General features: G+C 38.6%; 2 protein-coding genes across 2 annotated transcripts; both read left to right on the forward strand.

The window, feature by feature from the left end:
- Positions 1–7,400: 7,400 nt before the first annotated feature.
- Positions 7,401–10,722, forward strand: LOC109087690 (solute carrier family 52, riboflavin transporter, member 3-B-like). The gene is made up of 4 exons (XM_042771988.1): positions 7,401–7,607; positions 8,197–9,283; positions 9,377–9,498; positions 9,983–10,722. The coding sequence occupies exons 2-4, from the start codon at positions 8,251–8,253 to the stop codon at positions 10,193–10,195; spliced, it is 1,368 nt and encodes a 455-aa protein (XP_042627922.1). The 5' UTR covers positions 7,401–7,607; positions 8,197–8,250; the 3' UTR covers positions 10,196–10,722.
- A 544-nt stretch (positions 10,723–11,266) lies between these two features.
- LOC109087682 (cytohesin-2) lies at positions 11,267–22,330 on the forward strand. The gene is made up of 12 exons (XM_042771987.1): positions 11,267–11,464; positions 13,627–13,777; positions 14,007–14,073; positions 14,760–14,878; positions 15,147–15,227; positions 15,810–15,922; positions 16,041–16,189; positions 17,008–17,119; positions 18,071–18,147; positions 20,139–20,210; positions 20,338–20,492; positions 21,641–22,330. Exons 1-12 carry the CDS (start codon positions 11,398–11,400, stop codon positions 21,726–21,728), a joined length of 1,251 nt encoding a protein of 416 aa, XP_042627921.1. The 5' UTR covers positions 11,267–11,397; the 3' UTR covers positions 21,729–22,330.
- Positions 22,331–24,548: the final 2,218 nt, after the last annotated feature.

The following is a 24,548-nucleotide window of genomic DNA, read 5'->3' on the forward strand; positions in this document are numbered from 1 at the left end:
TTTGTGCATATGCAGCTTGGTTCTCTTAATTTTGGAGAGTTGAAATGGGTTTTGAGGGTTCGCGATTGCAGCATTTGGGTTTTTTCTTAGCTGGTGTACTTTTCGCTTTGCTTTACCCTGTTCCATCTGAGAATCATCAAATGACAGCATTAATAATAAATCATCTGGCAAGAAATAATAGATAAAAAAGTAATATGGCCAAAAATATGGTGCATATATTTGCATATTGTGGTGGTCATTGTTTAGACATTGAGCAGTGCTACTGTATGAAGTCAAATGGACTGTAATGATTGTCTTGTTGTCAGCAGAAAATGGCAGTGATTGATAATCTATGCAAAATCCATTTGACACTCAAAATCCATTTCACTTCTGTGATTATTCCTCACCTTATATAATCCATTTCTGGAAAGAGATCCTCTTCTGACATGCACCTGCTGTTATTGTACTGTAAATCTCTGATGCTGTAAATAATGGTTTGTTCAGTAGCATTATTGCTTGTTTATTGTACGTTTCTGATCTTGTAAAATAAGGTTACATAGAATTTGTGTTCAGTGCTGAATTACTTTTACCTAGTTGTGGAATGACACTAATTATAACATTATATATCTGTTCAAATAAAATGTTTTATAGAAAGTTGTGTATAAAATGGTCTTTATAAACTAAATAAACTGCTTTGTGCACTTTTGCAAAATACAGCACCAAGAAAAGTCCCGGCTGATGTACTGTGAAGGAATTTTTCATATTGATTTTTCATATATTTATATTTATATGCATTTCATTGCGTTGTGTTTTGGCATTAATGGAAATGTGCTTAAACTTAACGGACAATGTCCTTACAAAAAAATGACAATCCTAAGATGAGGGACACCAAATACTAGGTACAGAATACGCCAACTTTTGTTTATTTTAAACACAGCATAGAAAATTAAGTGAAATTGGAAGATTAAAAGAAATATTCTACATGAAATCATGATTCAGTCCAGATGTGTTGAACTACTGTCCCTTTGACAGATGCCTAATGTTCCTGTCCAGTTCATTACAATATTAAAAGAAAACATTTAAATGCATTAAAAGCACTGAGAAAAAAAAAAAGTTTGTCATTTTAACTGTAAATGCTACAGTAAAACCCTGCTTAAGTGGTTAATGGTAGGTTTCCTTAAAATATATGTTGAAAAACTGTAATAGATCTAACTTACATTTAATGCAATTTTACAGTAAAATACTATTATATTTACAGTTTCTGGCAGTGAAAAAGAACAAGTCATCTTATAATTTACAGTGAGAAAACTGTAAACTGACATTCCCAGAATTCCCTGTGTGACAGCCCTACATTTGATGGTTTTTCATTTAAATAACTGTTTCTTAATTATGTGTTATCAGACATTTACATTAGGGTTTTGTCTTATGAATGTTCATTGCATTATTTTAGTGTTTTGATGGTGTTGTTTGTTAGTTTGTTTGTTTATTTTAGTGTTTTAATGCTGTTTTATTTGTTTGCACCGTCTATATATTTAGCTTTTGGAAAAGCTATTTGTGATGAGCTTTGATTAATCGTGTATTTTTCTCTTTACCACCTGTTTTTTAAGGTGATTGTATATTGTATATTGTAAAGGTAAAAGCAGATTTGGTCACACTTTATTTTAAAGTGTCCTTGTTGCATATGTTACATTAATATTATAATAACAATTAATTATGCATTATTGCATGCAAGTAACCCTAAACCAAACCCTAATCCTAACCCTAACCACATAGTAAGTACATGTAGTTAAGTAATATTACTCAGCACTTATATGTATAATTACACTGGAATATGGACACCTTAAAATATTGTTTTTAATTTTATAGTAGCATTGATTATTCTTGATAATTAGGCTTATGGGTTTTTTGGATTTTTAAAATTTTTTTTTTTTTTTGTATATGACAGGATATTTTTACAGTATGGCATTGTAAAACTTGCACTACAAAGTTGCTCATAATATGTGCTAATTCTTCTGTGTCTCACACCGGAGTGTTTTAGGTTTATTGGGTGTTTTTATATTCTCATAGTTTCTTCTCTAGCCTTAACATTCTTTATGTGCTTACATACTCCAAACACTTTATACTCCACACCGTTCAAGGGTTTTATGAATGCTGACAACTCTCACTGCGAGCCCTTGGAGGAGCCAAGCTTAACAAATGACCAAGGAGCTGGACTCCTGGCACAGATGAAGTTAAGAAAAAGTTCAAAGCCAGAGCACATCAGTTCTACCAGAGTAGAATAAAGTGCAAAAAAGGACAGTTACTTTGACAAGGGGTAGTGCAGAAATAGTCAAGATTTTAGTCATTTTTGCAATGGTGCAATACATGAATGAAATGTTATCCTCAATGAAATGTTGTCCTCCAAATGAATGTTTACATTTATTAGTAATCCTCGGGAGTAATGGAGCCCAAATCAGTGATCAGAGCAATTCCAGTGTCACAACAAAACAACAAAACTTTTTTTCCCCTAGCAATTTTATTTTTCAAATGCCAGTTGTTTCTCAGAGTTTCTAAATAATATATGATTGTGCTTTGCATGTGTGTAGGTTCTTATTGTGTGTCAGTAAAGGCTTTCAGGATCTCATTAAGCATGCACATTTTATAATCTAGTGATTTTTGTCTTTTGTCATAATAGAGGGACAGTCAGCTTCATCAGGAGTGCTGTGTTTAAAGGACATGAAATCCATTCAGAAAGAAAGATCTTTAAAAGCCTTGCTTGACACATGACTTGAGTAACAGGTGGTGAATGACAGAGCCAGTTTAGACCCACTGTAATCAATACATTATTTATTGTAACTACAATAAATAATTAAACATTTGTTTAAAAGACATTTAAAGAGCACTTGTGTGAACAGTTAGTTGTTTATTTTTGTAATGAAAGCAACAAAAGATTTTGGATGAGATCTATGACAGTATGAACTAAATATGCAGGTTTAGTGAGAAGATTTTGAAATTTAATCCATTGCATTTTCTTTTATTTAATTTACCTCAGACAGAATTATTTATTTTTATTTTTTTTATACTGAGTGTGTTTATTTATTTTGTTTGTTGTTTTTATTTTGATTTGAAGTGAAGTTGATTTTTTTTTTTGTTTTATTTTTAAATGCAATTAGTTTAGGTTCCATTAGAGTGTTTTTTGAAGTGCTTTATTAGGAATTTAGGTAGGTATTTTGGATGTTTTTTAATTGTTTTTTGTTTTTTATTTGTATTGTTTTTGATGTTGTTATGTGGTTCAAAGGGTGGAAGGAAGAAGACAGGGTCGGCGTGACTGGAACCCAAGTTTTATTTAAACAAAAAAAGAAGCGCCGCCCACTGCGCTCTCAATCACTCATTAAACAACTCAGATTATCAATCTGCACACAACTCTTGTTGCACCAACAATCTCCCATGTGGCTCGAGTTCCCAGTCAGTCTCTCTCTCTTACTTCCCGATTCCTGGTGGCTTTTATCCAGTCTCTCCACACCAATTACTGCAACGAGACAGAGGTGTTTATCATTTGCACTTGACCTACTTACTCACCGCTCGTCTCCTGCCTCTCTCTCCCGCTGCAGACCTCGCTGAACCACGTCCCCCTTGCCACATACCCCCACCGCCCGACTCAAGCAGGGGAGCCCTCTGGCCTGCAGCCCCCCCCCCCCCATTTCTGTAGAGAAAGCCAGCTACAGCCATCTGCACCCCGGCCTGTGGACCACCTTGAATTTAAAGGGCTGTAATGCCAGATACCAATGGGAGATCCATGCATAGGTATCCTTCATACGGTGGAGCCACTGCAGGGATGCGTGGTCCGAATAGAGAGGGAATTCCCATCTCAGGAGATAGCGGAGAGTGAGTACGGCCCATCTTATTGCCAAGCATTCTTTTTCTATGGTGCTGTACATCGTCTCCCACTTCGAGAGCTTCCAACTGATGTACAGCACCGGTCGTTCCTCACCCTCTATATCCTGGGACAGGACTGCTCCAAGCCCTATGTCCGATGTGTCTGTCTGCAACAAAAAAGGGAGTGAGGGAGCGGCCAGCCACACAGAGCAGCCTTTTTTTGGGTAAAAGCCTGCTGGCACTGCTTCATCCACTGGACCGGATCTGGTGCTTCCTTTTTAGTGAGGTCATTCAGCGGCCTGGTGGGGTCTGAATGATTAGGTACAAACCTTCTATAATATCCCGCCAGCCCCAGGAACTGCCTCACCTCCTTTTTGGTCTTGGGTCTCAGACAGGTTGCAACTGCTGCCGTCTTATCAATTTGGGGACGCACTTGTCCATGACCCAAGTGGAAGCCCAGATACCTGACTTCCACAAGCCCAACCGCACACTTTTTCGTGTTAGCCGTTAGTCCGGGCCCTCTCAGCGACCTCAGAACAGCCCGCAGATGCTGCATATAATGCTGCCAGTCATTACTACAGATGATAATGTCATCCAAATAGGCAGCGGCATACGCAGCGTGCGGTCGGAGTATCGGGTCCATGAGCCGCTGAAAGGTGGCCGGAGCCCCGAACAACCGAAAGGAAGTGTAACAAATTGGTGTTATCCAAACGGCGTTGTGAAAGCTGTCTTTTCTTTGGATATAGGTGATAAGGGGATCTGCCAATATCCTTTCGTTAAAGAGTAAAATTGAGCAGAACCCAGCCAATCAAGCAATTCGTCAACCTGTGGCATTGGATATGCATTGTATTTCGACACAGCATTCACCTTGATAATCCACACAGAACCGGACCGAGCCGTCCGTTTTAGGCACTAAATCTATCGGGCTTGCCCAATCACTGTTGGATTTCTCTATTACTCCCATATCTAGCATAACTTCTTACTCAGTCTGAACTGCTTTTTTGTGTTCAGGCAAACGATACGGCCGGCTGCGTACTACCATCCCTGGCTTAGTCTCAATGTGGTGCTGAATGAGGTTTGTGTGACCAGATAGGGGCGAGAACACATCTGCAAATTCAGCTTGCAACTTGGCCACATCAGTGAGCTGGGAGGGCGAGAGGTGATCTCCTCTTGGGGCCAGAGCGATAGATTGATTTTTGGTGTTCACTTCTGGCCCGAGATCTTTCTCTTCACTCACCACAATTGCCAACATCACTGACTCCGCCTCACTCCATTTTTTAAGGAGATTGAGATGGTAAATTTGATGTGCCACACTCCTGTCTGATCGCACTACCTCATAATTGAGATCTCCAACTCGTCATGTGACCTCAAAGGGTCCTTGCCACTTGGCAAGTAATTTGGAACTAGAAGTTGGGAGCAATACAAGTACTTTCCTCTCCCGGTGAAAATTCACGTAATATGGTTCCCCTGTTATATAACCAGCTTTGTCTGTCCTGAGCCTGTAACAAATTCTCCATAGAGAGCCGCCCTAAAGTGTGGAGTTTTGTTCTTAGGTCCAGTACATACTGAATTTCATTTTTACTGACCAATTATCTATTAAAATGGCAAAATAAGGATAGGAGAGCGGTCGAGTCGGTTGGAGAAGCTACCCGTCGATGGCACGGACCTGTTAAAAGGAATTTTTAAGTGTTTCATCCTGAGACTGTTCCAGGGGAAAATCAACACACTCTGTGAGGTTTCTCCTCTCAACAGTGCTTCGTTCCCCTGTCTCAGTTCCCATTGGTCCCGGCTCTTCTTTCCCCCAGGAGACATCTGCACATAAATGCCCCAATAATACACTAAAATCTGGCCAATTTGTTCCCAAAATTAGCGGATGTCTGAGGTGCAAGCTAACTGCAACCTCTACTCTATGTTTTTGTCCCCGAAATTGAATAGCCACCGACATTAAGGGGTAGTTCACCACATCCCCGTGCACGCACCGATGGGTTCCACCCACATGCCTCAGCTGACCTCTCAAACAGGTCTATGAAGGCCTCGGGGTCGTCCTGGGCACCCATCGTATTGAGAGGCATGTGGGTGGGCAGGGCTGGGGCAGATGGAGTTCCCATAGCCCGAACCTACCGGTCAATCCAGCTCCGGAACAGCTCGCTTTCTTCCTGCTGGGCTTGGATGAGCACTCGGAAATGCCGTTCCTGATCGTCCCTAATGCCTAGCAGTGCCTGATGTTGTTCCTGGTGAAGAACAGCGAGCGATTGGATGACGTCTGCAAATGGTGATCCTGGCGGGGACTGTATGACGGCGGCGGCGTTCTTCTTCCTATCCCGGGTTTCGGCACCAGTGTGATGTGGTTCAAAGGGTGGAAGGAAGAAGACAGGGTCGGCGTGACTGGAACCCGAGTTTTATTTAAACAAAAAAAGAACAGCGGCGCCCACTGCACTCTCAATCACTCATTAAACAACTCAGATTATCAATCTGCACACAACTCTTTTTGCACCAACAGTCTCCCGTGTGGCTCAAGTTCCCAGTCAGTCTCTCTCTCTTACTTCCCGATTCCTGGTGGCTTTTATCCAGTCTCTCCACACCAATTACTGCAACGAGACAGAGGTGTTTATCATTTGCACTTGACCTACTTACTCACCGCTCGTCTCCTGCCTCTCTCTGTGGCTGCAGACCTCGCTGAACTAGGCCCCTTGCCACAAATGCCAAATATACTGACAGATGTATTAATTTTGTAATTATACATTTGTTAAGTTGTTATTTAGTACATTTAATATACATTAATTTTAAGTAGTATATCAAATAACAAACAGTTAGTATTATAATCAAGTAATTTACATGTGCTTTAGTCAACTCCACAAATAAGTGTAGTTCTTTAAAACATGACAAAAAAGATAATTAAAACATAATTATTTAAAATGCACTTTAAATTAAACTTTAATTTTATATTTCAAAATGTACACTTTTTTTAGGTGTGCTTAAGTGTGATAAGAAACAGTCATGAACAGTCTTTAAGTTCACTTAGACTTTTATTTCATTTATATTATTCTATCTGCAAATACAGCTTTTTAAATATATTTTTAAGATTTGAAGTACACTACAAGTGCACATTCAATAGTTAAGCACACTTTTAACAAAGGTTGTGCGACTTGCTATGAGATATTATAGGGTTAATTCAGGATAAATGGACCATTTTCCCAGTCATCACAATGACAAAAAATATGTGCCTACTCCACCATTAAATGTGTTCCTCTCAAAACTGTTATGATAAATATTTTAGACTGTGAGCTGCTCTTGTATGGTGTTCAACCCATATTTAGTAAATTAGAAAGATAAATAAATGGTATTTGTAACAATTGTTGCCAGAGTTTGCAGTGAGGGTTAAAGGATCATTTGAATGTCAGCTGCTTCAGCATCAGACATGTAAGCTACACTTCCTGTTTCAGCTCAACGTCAAGGTTTTTAGGAGCGAGAGAGAGAGAGAGAGAGGGAGGGAGAGAGGGAGAGAAGGCGGAAGAGAGGGAGGGAGGGGTTACTGCGTCATGCTTACTCTCGCCTTCCCTGTTCACCCTCCGCCGGGCAGCTGAGCACATGGTTTTGTATGTTAGTCCACTGGGATAAAGGACTCCTGCTTCAAACAGCACGCTCCTGCATGCTCTTATTACCATTAGTTGAATTTCAGAGCCAACAGGAATATAAAGAGCAAGAAAAACAGAAAAGGCTGATTAAACAGCTGTCAGAATGTACTGAAACCTCAGGAGAATCAGGTGGGACGTGTAAGTGTTTTTGTGATTATCAAGTTTAGTGCACTAAAAGTGGTGATTTGTAATCCAAAGAGCCAAAAGGAGATTCAAGGGCACTGAAGAGTCATTACCCACTGGTATGAGCACAAACTTGTTATAATGAATGGGGTGAATAGATCATATAATCAGGTAGAAGGAAACGGTTATGTCATAGAATAAGGAAGGTAAATACAGCGGTAATTACTGGAACTGTTGGTGTAGTATTAAGTCTGGTTAATTTATGTGTAATCTATGGTGCTTTTACTGTAAGTTTGAATGGGAAAGGTCATGTGACTTCTCTGATCACCAAAACAGAAACATAATAGAGAACTACAAAAATTCAATAGCAGTGAAAATGGGACTTGCCAAAGTGAAATACAGCTGAAAAAGATTGGATTGTAAACACACACACACACACACACACACACACACACATATATATATATATATATATATATATATATATATATATATATATAAAACATATTGCCAAAACAGCAATTTTAAGTCAAAGAAATGGAGGGGCTATTGTAAAACAAATAAAACAAAACAAAAAAAATTTCCCTGTACTTCCGTCTTTCAGATTACCTTTAAAAACCAGTTGCCTTGTCGACATGTGGACCTCAGTGCCTTCATCATGTCTCTGTTCACACACGGGTTGGCCTGCCTCTTTGGCATCGGATCATGGGTGGCTATTAACGGGATGTGGGTGGAGCTACCTCTGATCGTCCCCTCCATTCCTGAGGGTTGGTACCTGCCCTCCTACCTCACAATCATTATCCAGATGGCCAACATCGGGCCTCTCTTCATCACGCTCATGCACCGCTTCAGACCGGGCGTGCTGGACGAGCGGCCCGTTATCTACACGATCGTAACGGTCGGTGTGGTGGCCACCTTCCTCCTGGCGTTCCTCTGGAACCGCACACTTACTTTTGGAGGAGGCGAACACAGTGCTGCCCTACTGTCCCTCAGCTTCCTGCTGTCTGTGGTGGACTGCACCTCGTCCGTCACCTTTCTACCCTTCATGATGCGTCTGCAGCCTCGGTACCTCACCACCTACTTCATTGGAGAGGGTCTAAGCGGTCTGGTCCCGGTGCTGGTGGCTCTTACCCAAGGCGTAGGGGTGGTCCACTGCAAAAATGCCAGTGTTAATGCGAACTTTAGCATGGGGAACTCATCCTTGGGATTCGATGGAGAACTGCAGGCACACTACCAACGGGCCAACTTCTCCGCTCAGGGTTTCTTCCTGTTCCTCAGTGCGATGATGATGGTGTGCCTGGGCGCTTTCTTGTTACTCAACTTCCACCCAGCTGTGGCGCGGGAACACAAGAGCAAAGGTTATGTTGATGATTCTCAGCGGGTGGAGAAGATTGATATGAGCCAATCCCTAAACAGTGAAACTCCAGAGCAAAGGCCCATGTTGGATTTCCCAGAAGGCCCGGTGATAAAACGACGCAGTTCATTTGGAAAAGGAACCTACAGCAGAACCGAGCTGGTCTTCATATTTGTAGTTCTGGCCTGGGTCAATGCACTGACCAATGCAGTCCTGCCCTCGGTCCAGGCTTACTCCTGTTTGCCGTATGGAAATCAGGCCTATCACCTTGCAGCCACTTTGTCTTCAGTAGCCAATCCAGTGGCTTGTTTCATTGCCATGTTTGTACCAATCAGGTGAGAACAATTATTAGACAAATTAATGTAATTACTCCATTTCTGAATTCCATTTGATTGGCTGACACACTAGCTCTCTTTAATAATGTCCAAGACTCTGGTGCTGATGGGGTTTCTGACAGTGACAGGAACAGGGTTTGGAGCATATATAATGGGCATGGCAGCACTAAGCCCTTGTCCTCTGCTGATCAGTCATGACCTAGGAGCAGCACTCATCGTAAGACTCGCACACATGCTTTTCACTTGTCAAGCATAATAATTTAGACCTGTAAATGTGACTGTAAAGTACATTTACTGGCACTATTACCTTGTTTTAAGGAATTCCAAAGAGTATAAGATTGTACACTCTTAAAAATAAAGGTTCTTTATTAGCATCAGCAGATCAACAAAGAACCTTTAACATCCATAGAACCTTTCCATTGCATAAAAGGTCCTTTACAGTGGAAAAAGCTTATTTAGATCACTAAAATGGTCTTCTCGCTAAGAAAAGCAAATGGTTCTTCTATGGCTTCACTGCAAAAGCCCCTGTTTGGAGCCTTTATTTTTAACACTGTAGGTTACTACTCCTACTACTTTTGTGAAAAAAAAATCAGTATATATACTACACACAATGCATGGTACTACATACTTTAGCACAAATGCAATGCGAAGGCAACAAAACTCACATAATCTCCGCTTTCTGGTTCTCCCTTCATCTGTAGGTCTTAACCTGGGTCATATTTGTCCTGACTCTGTCCTATGTGAAGGTGATTATTGGAGTGATCCTGCGAGATGAAGGCCACAGCGCCCTCGTGTGGTGTGGAGCTGTGGTGCAGCTGGGCTCTATGTTAGGTGCCCTGTCTATGTTCCCTTTGGTTAGTGTCTATACACTTTTCCAGTCGGGAGATCCCTGTAATACCAAGTGCCCTAAATAAAAGCAATCATTATTTTGATAGATTCAGAGTAAAACAATAAGGCACTGACTTATAGTTACAGTGTAACTTGTCAGTTATGATATTTTTGTTATTTCAATGTAATACTTGATATGTCGTGTTTTTATTATCGTGTTGAACTGTTGCCGAGATCATTTTTGTTTTGTTTTGTTTTGTTTAAGAATTGGAAAATATTTATGATTGTAAGACATGATGCTTAATAAAAGCCATGCCAATCCTATTTTTGTTCTTTTTTTTTTTCAAGACTTTAGTAAGTTTTGAAATAAATGAATACATACATAAATAAATTTTGTTCTCTCAGAATGAAGCTGTGTTGTGGTAATTCCTTTGAAACATATATAGAACACATAACACCATCATACAGTTGCTCTGAATGTGAAATTTTTATAGGCAAGCGTTAAATTATTTATTGTTATCAGGGCAGAGTGCTGCATAACTACACACATCAGCAAATGTGACAGGAATTTTCATTTCCATAAATCATCAGGCTCTTGATATAGCTCGCTTTATTCTATATATTCCCCAAAATTAGCTTAAGAAAGGCCAAAAACCCAAGTGAGCGATCCAATGGCAATAATGGCCCGTAAAAACTCCCTAAAATGTAAAGATGAGAAAGAAAGCCTGATTGTTCTTCCCCCTCTGGCTCATTTGCATTAAGCAATTTTGAACAAAAACACACAAACAAATCACCTTCCTAAATATAATCCACCCACAGAATGTTACAGGTGACAACCTAATTATACACCTGACAATTTTAATATTTTAGTACAGTTTGTTGTGTTGCATTCTCTAAACTATTACTACAAACCAGTCTTTTAATACAGCTAGTCATCTGTTTAAACCCTGCTTTTGTGTTTCTCAGTAAGCAGGCCTACTATCTGATCTAACTAGGGGAGGCCATAGGTGAATAACAAAAATAATACTAATAATAATAATGTTAACATAAAGAATAAACTGCATTATTGAATAATATTCACATGTTTTTGTACACGAACTAAACAGGAAAAAAGCCCTTACCAAGATGGCCGCCGTCCCGGCTCGTGAATTTTAGTGTCTGACTGACGCAACTTCCGCTCTCAACTCCTCCTTTGTCTGAGTCCTGTCGGTCCTCCGCCTAGTTATTTATTTATTTCCTTTTCGTTTGTGGGGTATATTTTTATATATCCTCATCTCTCGGTTATTGAATGACATTCGATTCCGACACATATATGCCTAAAAGCAAAGCCCCCAAAATGGAAGATCTGGACTACAGTAAGTGACGCTGGTTTAGCGCTGTGTTAGTCCTCTCGCGAGCTTCATGTAGGAGATGACTGGGCTCCTGTAAAGGTTTAACTCTGCTGTCAGCATCATTCAGGGTTTACATCTGTACTGTGTCTGCTGGGTTTGATCATTACAGCTGTTCTTCACTCATCTTTGGGTCGGGATCAGACTCACTGTAGCGCATTCTTCACGCGTCACTGGGAGATCTCGAAGATCAGCTGGAGGCCTGTGTGCAGAGACTCACGAGAGCTGCTTAGAAACACTGGGGTCTTCTCTGTGTGTTTGTGATTAATCAGAGGCTAGGGTGCGTGCAGTCACTCAGATTGTCTTCTCGAGATTTTAAATGATGTTCATAAAGCTCCAAGACATTCTCAGAAAAATAAATAATACTAAAGTATTTAGAATTTGCAGATTTGACAAAATATGACAGATGAGATGACCGGAATTATCTGATTTTTCAGATTATTTGTAATTGTTAACCTATGTATTATTATTTATTTATTTATTTATTTATTTGTATTTAATTTTTTACTATTTTGTATTTTTTTTTTATGAAATACTTGGAGCAAGAGATTGATGGTATTTTGGGATTTACAAAATAAAGCGGACATCCAAATTTAACATCGAGACAAACCACAAATATTGAGACATTTACAGAGTCAATGTGATTATTTTTTTATAATCTTCAGGGAAGTCGTGGCCTAATGGTTAGGGAGTCGGACTCCCAATTGAAGGGTTGTGAGTTCGAGTCTCGGGTCGGCAGGAATTGTAGGTAGGGGGAGTGCATGTACAGTTCTTGAGCAAGCCATCGAACCCCCAACTGCTCCCCGGGTGCCGCAGCATAAATGGCTGCCCATGGGTTGTGAGTTCGAGTCCAGTGTGTGTGTGTGTTCACTGCTCTGTGTGTGTGCACTTCGGATGGGTTAAATGCAGAGCACGAATTCTGAGTATGGGTCACCATACTTGGCTGAATGTCACGTCACTTCACTTCACTTCACTTCACTTCGTCACTTCACTTAATATTATTTTGACCTGTTAACTGTCACCGACGCCTACATTTACTTCACTATATTACAATTAAATCCTAATCTAATCATGACAAACTGTATATCGTTGGAAAGGATTAAGACTCCTAAATAAATATTTTACCAATGTTTTTTGTTAAAAATTATGTAGGAAAAGTAATAGATTAATTTATGACAAGAGTGCATAACAGGAGTTCTGACCTTGTCAAAATAAAAGTCTTCTTCGCTGACTTTTACTCTGTTACAAATCATCAGAAATTATATATCAGCTGAAAACTTAAAATCTTAAAATTCATCCTTTGAAACCCATTTTAAAATCAGGCATTGCATTACCATGAAAATGGTACATCAATATCATGTTACAAAATGTTTTCGTTCATGAATTATAAAAATGTAAGTTTGGATCGTGCACTTTATAAGTCTGTGTGTAGGCCTAAACCTGTGAGTGACAGTCAAGGGGTTAAACTGAGAGAGAGAGAGATAGTTTAAGGATTTGTACAAAATAAGGATTTGCAGACAAAACAAAAATAGGTTCAAATGACAAAACTGACATTTATTAGAATTGCCGCATTTAAAAAAAAAAATCATTAGCTTATATTTAAAAACATTTGCAGCTGCTGTTCAGAACAAATTATGGCTTATTTTGTACCTTTTTAAATTAAAATACTTGAAACAGGGTGGAGTTTAGGGAAGAGGGATTGATGTGGTTGCTCTTTTCATTTCTAATGTCCAAATTTAACATAAAATGGTCTAAAAATATTTTGAAGTGCAATGCAAACATTGTATTTAGTAGAAGAATGCAATGTTGTGTACATCAGCGACTAATAGCATCACGTTTTGTATTTTAAGCGATCGGCTTGAGGATTGTGAAATGTGTTTTGTGAGGAGCGTCGGAGTGTGTGTCTCTGCCTGCGGGCGCTGCTTTCTGAGCTGCTGTGGGTTCGGCTGTGTTCTGTCCCGGCTTGCTCTCTCTAAACCCTCCAGCTGCTGTCGTAAGAGTCCTCCGGTAGCACACAGATAACCTGAATGAATCCCTGCGCATGTGTGCTGGCCCCAGTCCTGTTTGCATTTCCATCTCGCAGCATAAAGTGAATGATATTAGACACAGTCTCTCCCGTCTCTCCACAGTCCCGGCGGACCTGAGCCCAGAGGAGCGCTCCGAGCTGGAGGAGATCCGCCGCAGGAAAGGAGCGCTGCTTCTGGAGATCCAGCGGCTGAAAGAGGAGCTGAGAGAAGCCATTATAGAGGTGGAGGGGCTGGAGAGCAGCACAGAGGGCAGGTCAGTCCCACATCTGCCTGTTTTACTGATGGGAACACGATTGTGCTGCTTGTTGTTGCTCCAGTGTGAGAGATAACACTCGAATGAAAGCACACACAGACGTTATCTCTCTGTAGCTGTGTATACAGTGCGGTCCTCTGCAGGCTGTGGGTTTGTAGGACTCTCAGAGACACACACCTCACACCTGAAACGTGAAAACAAGATTGATCTCCTCTCCATTTTTTTGTAGTAAAACATTACAGAAGAGTCGGCATGTGGCCATGGGCCGGAAGAAATTCAACATGGACCCGAAAAAGGTAACCACCCTGTTTTAAAAAGAAAAGAAAAAAAGTATGACATCGTTTACCAGCAATAATAATATCACATGGTTACATTTTAACATATATACACTAGTGTTTCAGTTTGGTTAATGTTTTCGAAAGTCTTTTCTGCTCAGCAAGGCTGCAAAAATACAGTAAAGACAGTAATACTATGAAATATTATTTCATATGCAAACTTTAAATATTATTACAGTTTTCTGTGTGAATCTCTGTTAAACTGTAATTTATTTCTGTGATGTGCAGCTGTATTTTCAGCATCATTACTCCAGTCTTCAGTGTCACATGATCTTCAGAAATCATTCTAATATGATGATTTGCTGCTCAAGAAACATTTCTGATTATTATCAATGTTGAAAACAGTTGTGCTGCACAATATTTTTGTGGAAACTGTGATGCATTTTATTTCTGTGGTCCTCTGATTACTAGAAAGTAAAAAAAAAAAAAAAAAAAAAACACATTTATTTGAAATGGAACTTTATGCAACAAATGTTGTCATTGTTATATAAAATTATTAATTTATTTTATTAACATTTACACACATAAAAAAATATGTTGCAAATATAAAGTATTTGTATCATATTAAATGGCAGGAACAGAAGTGTTTCACACTAAATCTTGTTGTTCTTTTGTGTGTTTCCTCTGTATTTGCGTCTGTTTCGCAGGGCATTGTGTTCCTGGTGGAGAACGAGCTCCTCAGACACACTCCAGAGGACATCGCTCAGTTTCTCTACAAAGGAGAAGGACTCAATAAAACAGCAATAGGAGACTATCTGGGTGAAAGGTACTGTGAGTTCATATCTGTTACAGATACACTTTCTAATTGGTGAAAAACAACCATTTGATATTTCTGTTGTTTTCCCCTGCAAACTGAAGAACAGCACTAATAATCACTGCAAAATGCAAACTGTATTATTGCTCAGCTCTCATCTATAAAGCAGCTTGACTCAGTCTCACCAGACGTGTGGTGGATTGTAGGCTAGTCGATCCCTGCTGCTTGCGTTTAGTCAAAACAGAGAAGTCCTTAAACTGTTCCTCTCGCTCTCTTTCAGAGATGACTTCAATATTAAAGTACTGCAGGCTTTTGTTGATCTTCACGAATTCACGGATCTGAACTTGGTGCAAGCACTTCGGTAAGTCAGCAGATGTGTCCCTGCAGCACAGAAGCAGTCTTGAGTCTCTGGGGTATATTTGTAGCAATAGACAACAATACATCGTATGGGTCAAAATTATACATTTTTCTTTTATGCCAAAAATAATTGGGACATTAAGTAAAGATCATGTTCCATGAAGATATTTTGTATATTTCCTACTGTAAATATATCAAAACTTAATTTTTGATTAATGATATGCATTGCTTAGAATTCATTTGAACAACTTTAAAGATGATTTTCTCAATATTTAGATTTTTTTGCTCCCTCAGATTCCAGATTTTCAAATAGTTGTATCTCAGACAAATATTGTCCTCCTAACAAAACATACATCAATGGAGAGATTATTTATTCGGATTTCAAATCTCAGTTTCTAAAAATTTACCTTTATGACTGGTTTTGTGGTCCAGGGTCACACATGTTTATCTTTGAAGCCTTTTGGGGTGTTTCTTCAAAGAAGGTCTAGAGAGCTCTTGCTTGTTTGGGTTTCTTTCTGAATCTGGTTGATTTTGTAATTGTTCTTAGTGCAGTGCTTGTGTTCCTGATGCATTAGTGTTTCTGCAGACAGTTCCTGTGGAGCTTCCGCTTGCCCGGCGAGGCTCAGAAGATCGACCGGATGATGGAGGCCTTTGCACAGAGATACTGTCACTGCAATCCTGGAGTCTTCCAGAGCACAGGTCAGACACACACAGCAGCGGCTCAGGCTTTCATCTGACACCATCTGTGGCTGCTTCAGGAGTGTCTGATTGTTAGAGAGTGTGTTTCGAGTCCCTAAACTCTGTGTTCTCCGCGCAGACACCTGTTACGTGCTGTCGTTTTCCATCATCATGTTGAACACCAGTCTGCACAACCCCAACGTGCGGGACAAGCCCACGGTGGAGCGCTTCATCAGCATGAACAGAGGCATCAACGACGGAGGAGATCTACCCGAGGAGCTGCTCAGAGTGAGTGTGCGCTCTACTGGACTGTGTGCATTTTTTAATGTTAAAATAATGCACGTTAATGATTTCTGCTATGCGAAAAACACAGAGGTATAAAAATAACATTTAAAGTACATCACGGAATGAGTTTGGCATATTTGCATGAATGAATCAAAAGTAGGTGTATACAGGTCATTAAATCATGATATGAACTAGTGTCTGTGATTATTAAAGTGCAGAAAGACTGCTCTGTGAATGTACTTCTCAAAGCAATAATATTAATAATAATTCAATTATTAAAACTGTTTTTAAGATACATCACACAATCCTTCTTCCATTTTTTAGTTTTAACAGTAAATTGTTGTGCGGCACTTTCTTTGCCGTGAAGTAAAAGGAATTGCATTTTAAATAATAATTAAATAAATTTTTTATGCCTTACTTTCAACATAAAACACAAAATTCCATAGGGCCCTATTATTGTAAACATTTGTAACAAATTATTGCATAGTGAAAGTTTTGTGAAATTCAATCGATTTGTTACAATTTAATCAAATCTTTCAAACAGGCACAAAAAAGTCTTAAACTTCATAAACTGTTGTTGTTTAGGTTTCATGATTTCAATGGATTAGATATGCTTTTTGATCACTAAAGATGACTAATATTTAAATGAACAATTAAAATGTAATCCAGAACAGTTGAAAATCTCAAGAAAAATGAATAAAAAAAAAAAAGGGAATTTAGGGGAAAACAGTTCATTCATGTCTCTGTGTTTTTTTGTTTTTTTTTAAATGGTCTCACAACACATTTAATGCTTCAGTAAACACTGTGTGTGTGTTCTTCAGAATCTGTATGACAGCATCAAGAACGAGCCCTTTAAGATCCCAGAGGATGATGGGAATGACCTGACGCACACTTTCTTCAACCCGGACAGAGAAGGCTGGCTCCTCAAACTGGGTGAGTCCCTCCTGACGTACTTTACTGTTTAACACAGTTGTTGGCAGGGTCTCTGTCATTGCCGTCGCATGATTTCCTGTTATTTCATTGCTGCTCTTTGCTCTATTTTCCTAAAAAAAAAAAAAAAAAAAACCTTTCAGGCACTTTCAGAGATTTGCTCTCTTTCTGCATGGCATGTCTGTGATCTCTCAGGCACTAAAAGCTTTTAAATCTTCTTCCCTCGTCCTGTATCTCTGTCTTTCTGTTTCCTGTGATCCGTCCCCCGTTCACTTTCCCCATCTCTTCTGGCTCCTGCTCTGCTTGACCTGTGATTTCTGTGCTGGTGCTGGTGCTTGTGCTGGTGCTGGTGCTGGTGCTGGTGCTGTCCACCCTTCAGGAGGTACGTACACAATGTCCTTTCTACCATATACATGGTTTAATCAACATGTTTGTGTAATAAAATTATTCTCTTATTGACTTGATTAACCAACCTCTCCATAAAACAAACAGATTAATAAAACATATTATACAGACACTTCATAATTCATGGTGTTTGATGATTTGTTAATTGCATTAACAATATTACACTTTCCATCCATCTGCAACTGGTTTCTAAAAGATGTTTTTATGTACGAGTTGATGCACTGTTCTGACAAATAAAAGCATATGCATCAAAACTGTGAATCATTTTCACAAAGCAATTGATTCAAAGATTCGAAAAACTTCGAAAAGAGAGTTGTTTTGACTCTTAGCAGTAAACTCACTAGCATCAGGACGAAGAGTTCTGGACAGGCAAACATGACCAACATCACCCATCAGGCCTAGAAATCTGTTTAATTTAGTTTAGTTGGGTTTGTCAAGGCAGTATACTCTAGTAGTGTGTCTGTGTAGTTTCTTAGCAGTCGGACACGGTGGAAATGATTAATTTCTTGTGTGCTTCACACCTCTAATCCATATAATCTTCATTCTCAGGGGGTCGTGTGAAAACATGGAAGAGACGGTGGTTCATTCTGACTGATAACTGCCTCTATTACTTTGAGTACACAACAGTAAGTCAAGAGCAATGTTTCATCTTATTATGCATCTCTCTAACATGTATTTTTATCAAATATATTGCATAATGACTTTATATAACATTTTAATTTTTTATATAGTTAGCCATTTAATAAGCAAGATAATGAGACATGACACGTGACATATAAAAAATTAGGACCCTAACGTGAAACAGAATTATATATATATATATATATATATATATATACATACAGTACAGGTCAAAAGTTTGGAAACCTATTTTTAATGTTTTTAAAAGAAGTCTCTTCTGCTCATCAAGCCTGCATTTATTTGATCAAAAATACAGAAAAAACAGTAATATTGTGAAATATTATTACAACTTAAAATAATAGTTTTCTATTTGAATATACTTTAAAAAAAAAATAAAAATTATTCCTGTGATGCAAAGCTGAATTTTCAGCATCATTACTCCAGCCTTCAGTGTCACATGTAACATCCAGTCTATCACATGATCATTTAGAAATCATTCTAATATTCTGATTTATTATGAGTGTTGGAAACAGTTCTGCTGTCTAATATATTTGATGAATAAAAGGTTAAAAAGAACTGCATTTATTCAAAAAAAAAAAAAAAAAAAAAATCTAATAATATATATTTTCTTTACTATCACTTTTTATCAATTTAACACATCCTTGCTGAATAAAAGTATTGATTTTATTTAAAAAAATTTTATTTAAAAATTACTGACCCCAAATTACTGACCAGTAGTGTATATTGTTATTACAAAATATTTATATTTTAAAAACATAACTTTTTTTTTTTTTTTTTTTTTTTTTTTTTTTTTTTTCATCAAAGTATCCTAAAAAAGTATCACATGTTCTGAAAAAATATTAAGCAGCAGAACTGTTTCCAACTTTGATAATGAATCATCATATTAGAATGATTTCTAAAGGATCATGTGATAATGATCCTAAAAATTCAGCTTTGCATCACAGAAATAAATGATAATTTAAAGTATAATAAATTTAAAAACTATTATTTTAAGTTGTAATAATATTTCACAATATTAAATTTTTTCTGTATTTTTGATCAAATAAATGCAGGCTTGATGAGCAGAAGAAACTTCTTTCAAAAACATAAAAAATAGTAATGTTTCCAAACTTTTGACCTGTACGGTATATGTGTGTGTATATATATATATATATATATATATATATATATATATATATATATATATATATATATATATTATATATATATATATATATATATATATATATATATATATATATATATATATGTGTTGTTTTTTTTTTTTTTTTTTTTTTTCGCTGGCTCAGGACAACAGTCAGTTATGCAGTTTATCATTTCTGTGCAAAATTATTTGACCAAAAAATGCTGTAAATGACCAATAAGAATCAAGTAATCTAGAGAGACGTGTAATAATTGTTTGTACTGCATATTATAGCTTACATAGACTACTCTTCATAAGATAGGGCTCTTTTTTAAAATAAATCAGTACTTTTATTCATCAAGGATGCATTAAATTGATCAAAAGTGACAGCAAATACATTTGTAATATTACAAATGATTACTTTTTCAAATAAATGCTGTTCTTTTGAACTTTCTATTCATCTGTGAATCCTGAAAAATAAAATGCATTCTTCGACGCAACTGTGTTCAACATTGATAATAATCAGAAATGTTTCTTGAGCAGTAAATCATCATATTAGAATGATTTCTGAAGATCATGTGACACTGAAATCTGGAGTAATGATGCTGAAAATACAGCTGCGCATCACAGAAATACATTACAGTTTAACAGAGATTCATATAGAAAACAACTGTTTTAAATTGTAATAATATTTCACAATTTTTGCCATATTATCGTATTTCTGGGCAAATAAATGCCTTAGTGAGCAGAAGACGTGCATCAAACGTTTAAATGGTAGTGTGTGTACTAAAAGGACTGAATTGACCCATAGTAGATGGTACTGACTGTGTGTGTGTGTGTGTGTGTGTGTAGGATAAGGAGCCCAGAGGCATTATACCACTGGAGAACCTGAGCATTCGAGAGGTGGAAGATCCCAGAAAGCCAGTAAGTCTCATTACACAGCTGATCAGATTCAAACATGTCCATGCCACACTTCATAGATCGACCGCAGGTGTGTTTATTGACCGTTAGGGCTGGCCTGCTTGTTGATAGGATTGTGTTTTCTGTGCAGAACTGTTTTGAGCTCTACATCCCTAATAACCGCGGGCAGCTGATTAAAGCGTGTAAGACGGAGGCCGACGGTCGAGTGGTGGAGGGAAACCACATGGTGTACCGGATCTCAGCTCCCACCCCGGAGGAGAAGGACGAGTGGATCCACAGCATCAAGTGAGTACACCGTCAGCGCTGCAGGGGTCGTGGAGATCTCAGAGGACACGGCATGTGAAGAGTTAAGGGGTGCACAAGGAAATGTATTCACACTGACTGAAGTTCAGTATTCTTTCCAGCCTCTGACGAATGTTTGCATAGCTGAAGTACATTTGCATTTCCTGATAGGAATAGGTACAAAAATGATTTTAGCAGAAATGTAAATTTTGAGCTCACAAGCCTTCCAGTATGTGCCTCCCGGACATAATGTTTAGCCCTGCTGAGGCTGACATACAAGACAACAGTCTGAAAAATCAATGCAGATAGCAAAAATATTAGGGGTGCGATGATAAACTGATTCGAGTTTCGATTCGGAGCTTATTTTTTAACAGCAGATGGCTATGGAGTCAAAATAATGCCATATATATACGCAAAAAAATAAAGTTTTGCAAACGAAAATTAAAGTGTTGCAAAACATAAATGAAACCGCGCGAAAGCAATGATTTTGCAATACATATTTTCCATGGTCATATCTATTATTTTATTTTGCGTGCCAGTCTAGTTTGAGCTTGCGCTGCCGTTTTTCCTTTGCGCTTCATTTTTCTGTGCGTCTCGCTTTGTGGCGCTGTTTTGACGTGGGGGTGGAGTCAAAGGGCAGGGGCGTGTACAACAGTATCAGTCGTCACTCTCTATCTGCAATAATGTGTCTCAGTAAGATGAGATTTAAATGATCCAAACATATAGTGCAGTGCAATCCAATGATGATTGAGAGATGAACAAACAAACGCTCCTCAAAAGATCCTGATGATCAGGTTTGAGACTCTAAAACATGATTGATGGAGAATCAAGAAAAGCTGAGCTGCTTCAGTCCAGTAAGAGTTCATCTGGAGATATTACTGCAGTTATTCTGACCTTTACTTGATAAAAATCAGAGAAGATTTGACAGCAGAAAGACTCGTGAAACACCAGCTGAAGGAGGACTTCTGTACAATTACACTGAAAGAGCTTTGACTTGATAAAGAAAAGTATAAACCATTAGATGACAGAAGGCATGGAGTAGATTGTGTTTGAAACCATTTTTTCAGCAAAACGAGGCCTTAGAAATATATGTATCAAATATGATCCAGCAGTCTTTACAGGTTCAAGATGATCTTGTGTTTCTGTTTCAGATCCGCTGTGAGCGTGGACCCCTTCTACGAGATGCTGGCAGCCAGGAAGAAACGCATTTCTCTAAAGAAGAAAGAAGAGCAGCCCTGAACATCCATCCATACGCTCCCTCCATTCTCTGAGAAACCTCCGGTCCTTCATTAAGGTAGCTCTCGTCAGATCAGTCTGTTACTCTGGTTCGTGGAGAGATGGACGTCGTTGGGGAACCGGAACGTCATCATCTTCGGATGGGACTCTAATCTCCACACTTCTCCTTCACTTGCACACTACACAGTGTTATTCACTATCACACTAGTCTGTACAGATACTCATTCCATGAGACTTCACTGACAAACCTAACTTCATGAATCTGCAGAAATCTCCATCCTCATCTCACGCTCCCTTCTACTTCCGCCAGATATTTACAGCATTTTACTGTGAAGTTCTTACACAAACAGGGTAGACGACCAAACAGCCTGATGCATTCTTCATCACCATCATCATCATCATCATCATCAGGGACGGATCTATCCGAACCTTTAGCAGAGGCGAGCGCTGAAGGCTTTGTTACTCTGTTCTGCTGCCCGTCTTAAACGTATTTAATGGAAACTGACTCTATTTATCTCCGCCTCCTTTGAGTGTATGTCCATGTTATAAATGAAGAAGTAAATGAAGCTCATTGCTGTTCACACCACGTGATGAGCTTCACTTCAGTTTGCCTGTTCGTTACATATCCCTTCCAGCATATCTGTGGAACAGGATATGCGTTTTACACTATCATTGGTATTGATGAGCCCACCGGTGATGTCATTTCCTGTGCACAGTTGATGACAACTCCCCTGACCCATCGAAGCATCCTTAAATAAGCTCCTTCACTTTAAGAAAAGAGCCTTAAAGTCCCACAGCCCTGTTTCTGAATGTTCTTACACTAGTGTTTCAAAAGCTCGACCACCGGGGCTGTGAAACTGTTCCTGGGGGAATCTCTCGAAAACACGTCCAGATTATACTGCACACTAAGAACACAGATTTAGTGTGAAGGAAAGGCATTTTTATTATCAGACTTTCATAACTAAGCACATTTGCTCCTAAATGCATACAAGTGTTTGGTGGAATGAAATCTAATTTCTTATTTCTCTGAAATTTGGCTCGTGATCTTGACAGATTTGGTGAGATTCGCTCTCTTACTCTTTCATACTACAATCTTGATTGGGAAAAAAATAATGCAATTCGAGGACTGAATATGATAATTTGCCCCAGCCATCCAAGATTAGGTTGAGTTTGTTTCTTGATCAGGTTTGTAGAAATGTAGCACTGCATCAGTGTCTCAGCAATGGATGCTCTGCAGTGAATGGGTGCCGTCAGAATGAGAGTCCAAACAGCTGATAAAAACATCACAATAATCCAAAAATGATTTAAAGATGGATTTGCTTAATTTCAAATTGTTGAAAAATTAATCCATAATAATCCATAATAACGCTTCCTCCAGTGAAACAGTGGTCTGAATCAGGAGAGAAATCTGCACAGATTAAACACTGTTTAAACCAAAACAAATATGAGGCTGGATTTTGATTTGAGAGACAACAGGAGATGCATTTTTTTTTTCACTTGAGGAAGCATTATTATGTATTATTGTGATGTTTTTATCAGCTCTCATTCTGACGGCACCCATTCACTGCATAGCATCCATTGCTGAGACACTGATGTAATGCTACATTTCTCCAAACCTGATGAAGAAACAAACTCATCCTAATCTCGGATGACCTGAGGGAGAGTAAATTATCAGCTAATTTTCATTTTCATTGTCCTATCTTTCTGAATGTGTGTTTGCTACGAGAGAGACGTGTGTGCTGCTTTATCCCCATGAAAAAGATGTTTTTCTCTTATTCCCGATCTTAAGATGTGTGTGATGACGTGTATTGTTGCGTGTGTGAAACACTAGTCACTCCTCTAACAGTGCGGTTCGGTTTGAAGGAGTCCATGGCAGCTTTTTCCAGTGTACTTTATATTTTGCCTTTTCTGTTTGTATATACATGTTACGTTTGTTTACACAGATTGATAGCATTTTTTATTTATTGTTTTTCAGTTCTTTCTTTCTTTGTGAGAACTAAGGATGGGGGTTGCATGTTGCACTGAAGCGTCTTCTGTAAAGGGTGAATCCGACGCCAGTGTTTCGGGCGACTATTAGCGCTCTGTATTTCTAGACTCTACAAATTGGCATCGCAGTTAAAATGGGCTACGGATTACAAGCAGTAACAAAATCGGAAATGCAATATTCCAGAAATATCCTAAAAATGACAGATCATACAGAACACTAATAGCGCCTGGAGTCTAACATAATAACCGCTCTATTTAAATATACTAATTATGAAACGGTTAATACTGAGATTGTTTAGCAGTGCATTTTGCTTGACTTTTGTGACTTTTCCCGATGAATATAAAGCTTGGCTATAGTAATTGATGTCTTTGACTTTAAGACATATTTAATAGTTTGGAGTTAGAATCCATGTTTATGGCACTTTATTAGAGTTCAGCACAGTTTTGACTAAACCGCAGCTTGTTTTACTCTCGGAGTATGTACCTAGTGCTGAACTGGTTTAAGCTTTGCTGCACATGTATACAGCATCCCTATCAAATCATTTGGAGTGAATCTGCTTCACACTGTATTGTTTGTGAAGCCACAGGCCGTCTGTATGAGACTGAGAGACTCCAGAAGTGTTAAATAGCATCAGCTGCTGACTGCAACAGTACATTCTGTGATATAAGCTATGCGTTTGAGCTCATAATTCAGGCATGACGTGGTCTGATGAAGACGGAAGAAGGAGACTCTAAATCTGGGCATTCCTGATGAGAAGTGCAAAGGTGCCAAAGCCTTTCAGCTAGTCTGTAAATACAGTAGGACAAGTGAAAGCATCTCCTCTCCCTCCTCTTTGT

Source organism: Cyprinus carpio, chromosome A16, assembly GCF_018340385.1.
Source record: "Cyprinus carpio isolate SPL01 chromosome A16, ASM1834038v1, whole genome shotgun sequence".
NCBI lineage: Eukaryota > Metazoa > Chordata > Actinopteri > Cypriniformes > Cyprinidae > Cyprinus > Cyprinus carpio.